Below are 5,004 nucleotides of genomic sequence, written 5' to 3'. Positions count from 1 at the left end.
TTATATTCAATCGTGTATCTTTGTATAATAATTATTATAGGCTACTCGTGTTCAAGTTCGTGTTTGTTGTAAAAAAGAATCACTGTGGATAAAAGCGTTGGCTTAATGCCCGAAATGTAATGTATATTATAAGTTGTATATCTTAATTCCCATGGAGTCCGCATGCAGCACATTCAGAATAGCTGTGTTCATTGTTTCTGCAAGAACTTAAGAGGTCAGAGGTGGAAACAAATGTATTTTAATGAGTTGCTGCTTTCTGTCTAAAAGCCATGGCCATTTAAGAAGATTTGTTCCTGTTTCTGGGACTTCAAGGCTACAACTAGAATGATAGGGAGCGTGTCTATGTTCCCCGGGTCCTAAGTTCCCCTCTTTGTATGAGGCTGGGGAACATAGGACCCTTTTTTTTTAAAAAGGGTCCTATTGTTACCTTCACAGCTTCCATGCACCGAACCGTCGTTGGGAGCGAGCTGGTCGCATACTAATGACTTGGCTCGTTGCAGGTAACTTGCATCTAGTGGTCCGGGTAGCAAAACAGAGCCGAAGCAAAAACGGTGAGGCGTTGGTTGGTTGCAGCAATGAACTAGGCTTTATTCCTTCACAGTGGTACATTTAAAAGCATCAAAGGCACTTGCTTGCTAGCTTTCAGCTGGATATTGGATTACACTTCTATAACCTTGCACCGTAGACTGAGACTGATTCCCGCGCTGTCAATCATTCATCCCTACCCACAACACACCTGTTCTACTACATCCCACACATGCGCTCTACACACATATTTTCTCAACAAGCCGCCAGGGGGAGGCAGAGATCGCAACACTACCCTCACTCTGGAGAATGTTTAAACCCTTAACATATCTCCAGTATCATTCGACTGTACACAGGAAAATATTAATTAGACAGTCATTATGCAAACATCCCCAACCATAACCCGTGTTTCCCACAGTCCTTGAAGGGGTCCTCTTCCAGTGGGAAGTTAAGGCGAAAAGGCAATGTCCATGAACATCAATTAAAGCATATTGCATACTCCTTCTTTCGTACATGTAAGCAAATGGCATAAACACTCATACATCCAATGGGAAATTCATGTGACTAGTACTTTAACCACTCTACTCAACATTAGCGTAAGGTTACTCCAGGGTGCAGGAGTTTAAGTGCAAAAATAGGGCAATATTTTCTATTAAACAATTAACATTTAATTTTTATATATATTGTCTTTCACACGCATGCTCATTAAGTGTCTTAGTAGTTAATATATCCAGGATGCTTTAACAAAACTATGCGGCCCATTAGTATTCAAAGTACCGACTGTTGATAGGAAACAATTAGATTAAACCCATATCGTATAAAACTTCACATTTTAACCTCAATATAGTAAAATCACACTTGTGATGACACAATATTAGAAACCTTTGTAATTGTCAATGCTCTAACTCTTTTGCTTTGACAATACTGGAACTCTTTTGTTTTCTTTTTGCTTTGGCAACACAGGAAGTATTTTTTATTTTTTTCTGAGGAGGGCAGCGATCCGCCTACAACCAACCTCAGGCAACTACGCTTAGTGACCAATCCAGTCACCAAACATGTCAGGAGCTCTGCGGACCCTCCGGGGTCGACGCTGAGGGGTGGAGTTCAAAATAGGACGAGCGACTTCTCCCCTGGCCGTACGCGGGGTCCCAGCCTCCTCCAGTGAAGGCTCAGCAGGGTGGCAAGGGAGCTGGCTGCTGCTTGGTGATGGTGGTGGAGAGAAGAGGCCTGGGAGGGCTTCCATAACAGGGTCCTCCGTCTCTGGTGTTTTGTGCCCCAAAGGTCAAGCGGACTGACGTCGATTTCAGAAGAGCTGTGGTCTGACGGCAGGGGTGGCCCCTCCACTTAAGCCCACGTTTAAGCCTCTCGAAAGACCCAGCCGTTGTCTAGTGCCGTCCTGGAGTGGTAAGCTTTGAGTTTGTCGTGATGAACGACTTTCATCTTCATCCTCTGACCCCTTTTAATCCGGTAGACAAAGTCGTCCAGTACGCCCACGATAAATTACAGACCCTCGTAGGAAGGCAGGAACTTCCGCACTTTATTCTTCACCCTCTTGGTGCCTTTGATTAGGAACCATACTGCATCACCGACTTTGTGTTGGACTCTGCACATGTTTCTGTCATACTGTCGTTTGGCACGCTCAACCGATTTTCCCAGCACCTCCCGGGCCAACTGGTGAGATAGCTTGAGCCTTTCCCGGAGCTGAACGACAAAGGATGGAGGGGTAGTAGTGTTGTCCGGGTCAGGTTGCAACCCAGCAACAAGATCCACTGGCTCGGCAATTTCCCGTCCCGGCATCATGTTAGGCGTCAGGCCCCTGGAGTTGTGTTTGGATGCACGGTAGGCCATGACTGCATATGGGGTCATAATGTCCCAGTCCCAGTGACATCGTTCTGCGGTGGTGGTTATGATTTTCTGCAGGGTGGCATTGAAACGTTCTACTTGGCCATCTGACTGCGGCCGAAACGGCGTGGTCCGTGTCTTGTAGATTCCCAGCAGTTCGCACATTCTCTGGAACACAGCTGACTCGAAATTGGTACCTTGGTCGCTGTGTAGGCACTGTGGAGCTCCGTACCTGCACACCCACTCGGAAACAATCTTTTCGGCCACTGTTGTTGCTTGTTCATTGGGAACCGGGTAGGCTTCCATCAGTGGCGGCTGCTGGTCTTTTAAAGAGGGGAAGCTCATTTTTGGCCTACATCAAAATAGTTAGGGTTAGGGTTTATTTATATATATTTATATTTAATTTATTTATGCCTCAATTCGGCCCTCCGTTCCTTTTCAAGAAAATGCTAGCTGGCTAGTTCACTCCGACCTAGCCAACGGTATAAATGAACAAACTAACGAAACGATATTAATCTCGGAACAAGGAAATGCGGAAAGTATGTTAAACTGAAACAAGGAAATACAATAAATGTGTTTTATTCACAGTGTAAGAAATTAATAATGGAAGCAATTTCGCCAAGCAAATACCAAGAAATGTGTTGCAGTTTGTCATGAGACTTCACTTGCAAAATCCGCGATGGGACTGAACTCAAAATGCCCAAATCTGGGCATTTTTCCAATGACCGTCGAGTTTCGAGGCAATGAAAAAAACTGTTCCATGCAGTCTCATTGAAGTGAATGGACGCTCGGCTTCTACGGTCTAATGCATTGACATTACGGGAATGTATGAGAAGTTAACAAAATCGAGTCAGTCTTGGATAAGATTCTTATCGAACTCGTCTTTGACATGAACGTATTTTAACGAATTTCTATTCAATGAAATGTTAACACAACAATACATATTTGACAATTTAATGTTCGAAATTTTAGGGGAAGCTGAGCTTCCCTTGCAGTCTTAGAGCAATCGCCACTGGCTTCCACCCATTTGCTGAAGTAGTCTTGTACTACTAATATGTAACGGTTGCGCCTTTGGGTTTCATTTAGGGGTCCCATTAAATCGACTGCGATGCGTTCGAAGGGGGGCACCAACTCGCACTGTGCCCATGGCGGCTTAAGGTGTTTTCTTCGGGCAGGCTTTTGCAGCACAGCTGGTGCAGGTGCGGCACCACAGAGTGACGTCCTCCCTCATATTGTACCAGTAGTACTGGGCCTTGAGACGTGCGAGTGTCTTTTCTCCTCCAAAGTGGCCACCGACTGGGCCATCGTGCAATTGTTCCGTGACTGAGGTGCGGTACTCTTGAGGCAACAGGATTTGTGGATAGAACACCTTTCCATATGTGCAGTAGAATTTCCTCAGCAAAACTCAGTCCTTCTGGTGGAGCCTTTTCCACTGCGACGAGTAGGCTTTGGTGGCAGGCCTGTAGGGTGCTACGTCGGCCCAGGGTGGCCTGTCCCTCCCCTCGTCCATCCACTCCCTCACTGGTGCTATATCTGGGTCAGTTTCTTTGGCACTGATTAACTGCTCTTTGGTCCAACCACCGAACAGGTTGGTTTGGGCAGGCTCACTCACCCTGCAGACACTTGGACGGAACAGAGAGCCAGCTTGATTGTCACTGAAAGCGTCCGCTTTCAGTGACAATCAGTGATTATCTTGACTGGAAGATAATCCAACTCGACTGCGGGGCTGCCTCTATAGCTGTCTTCGGGCACCACTACCCCCACTGGAGGCTGCCCTGCAGGAGTTTTTCCGGCATCTTTTTCAGCTGGACTCTCGTCCATGTTGCACTGAATCCCCTTGTAACGAGCCTCCACTGGGGCTCATTACTGAGGCTCTGGCACTGTGCATGGGCACGACGTCCGGCAGGGTCTTCTGGAGAGCACGTCCGCATTTTGGTGGTGTCCCCCATGAGGACGGATCACCTGGAAATCGTGCTCCGCTAGTTTTCCAAGCCAGCGAGCGAGCTGGCCCTCAGGCTCCCTCATCCGGGTCAACCAGCGCAGGCTGCTGTGGTCAGTCCGAATTATGAATGATCTCCCAAGCAAGAACTGCCGGAAATGAGAGGTGAACTCGACAGCTGCCAGAAGTTCTCGTCTGGTTGTACAGTAGTTTTGCTCGGTGGCCGACATTCGCCTGCTCCCATAAGCTAGCACTCTCTCCACACCTTCCTGCACTTGGGAGAGGACTGCTCCGATTCCCCAGTCACTGGTGTCTGTGTCGAGGAGCAGTGGGCCACTGTCAAGGGGATAACCCAGCACCGGCGCTGACGTCAACCGGCTTTTCAGCTGCTCAAACGCCTCCTGGCATTCGTCCGTCCAGTTAAAACGTGCATACTTTTTGGTGAGTTTGTGGAGTGGCTTGGCAACTGTGGCGAAATCTTTGACGAAACGTCGGCAGTATGAAGCCAGGCCGACAAACTGACGCACTTCAGAGACGTTTTGGGGTGCGGGCCACTCAGTCACCTTTTGGATCTTTTGGGTGTCAGGGGCGACACCTTCGGTGGAGACGATGTGCCCCAGGTAAGCCACTCGCTCACGGAACAGGAAACACTTAGAAGGTTTAAGTTTCAGGTTGGCTGCGCGTAGTCTGTTGAACAC

General features: G+C 47.8%; 1 protein-coding gene across 1 annotated transcript in view; it reads left to right on the top strand.

The window, feature by feature from the left end:
- LOC130385958 (guanylate cyclase soluble subunit beta-2-like) overlaps positions 1-1,820 on the top strand; it is a 31,905-nt gene extending 30,085 nt beyond the window's left edge. Inside the window, exon 17 of the mRNA XM_056594742.1 lies at positions 1,807-1,820. Coding sequence (XP_056450717.1) covers positions 1,807-1,820 — 14 coding nt within the window. The remainder of the gene's footprint in view (positions 1-1,806) is intronic.
- The last annotated feature ends 3,184 nt before the right edge of the window (positions 1,821-5,004 follow it).

The sequence above is a fragment of the Gadus chalcogrammus genome, chromosome 7 (assembly GCF_026213295.1).
Source record: "Gadus chalcogrammus isolate NIFS_2021 chromosome 7, NIFS_Gcha_1.0, whole genome shotgun sequence".
Classification (NCBI taxonomy): domain Eukaryota; kingdom Metazoa; phylum Chordata; class Actinopteri; order Gadiformes; family Gadidae; genus Gadus; species Gadus chalcogrammus.
This window is presented reverse-complemented; position numbering and strand designations above follow the sequence as displayed.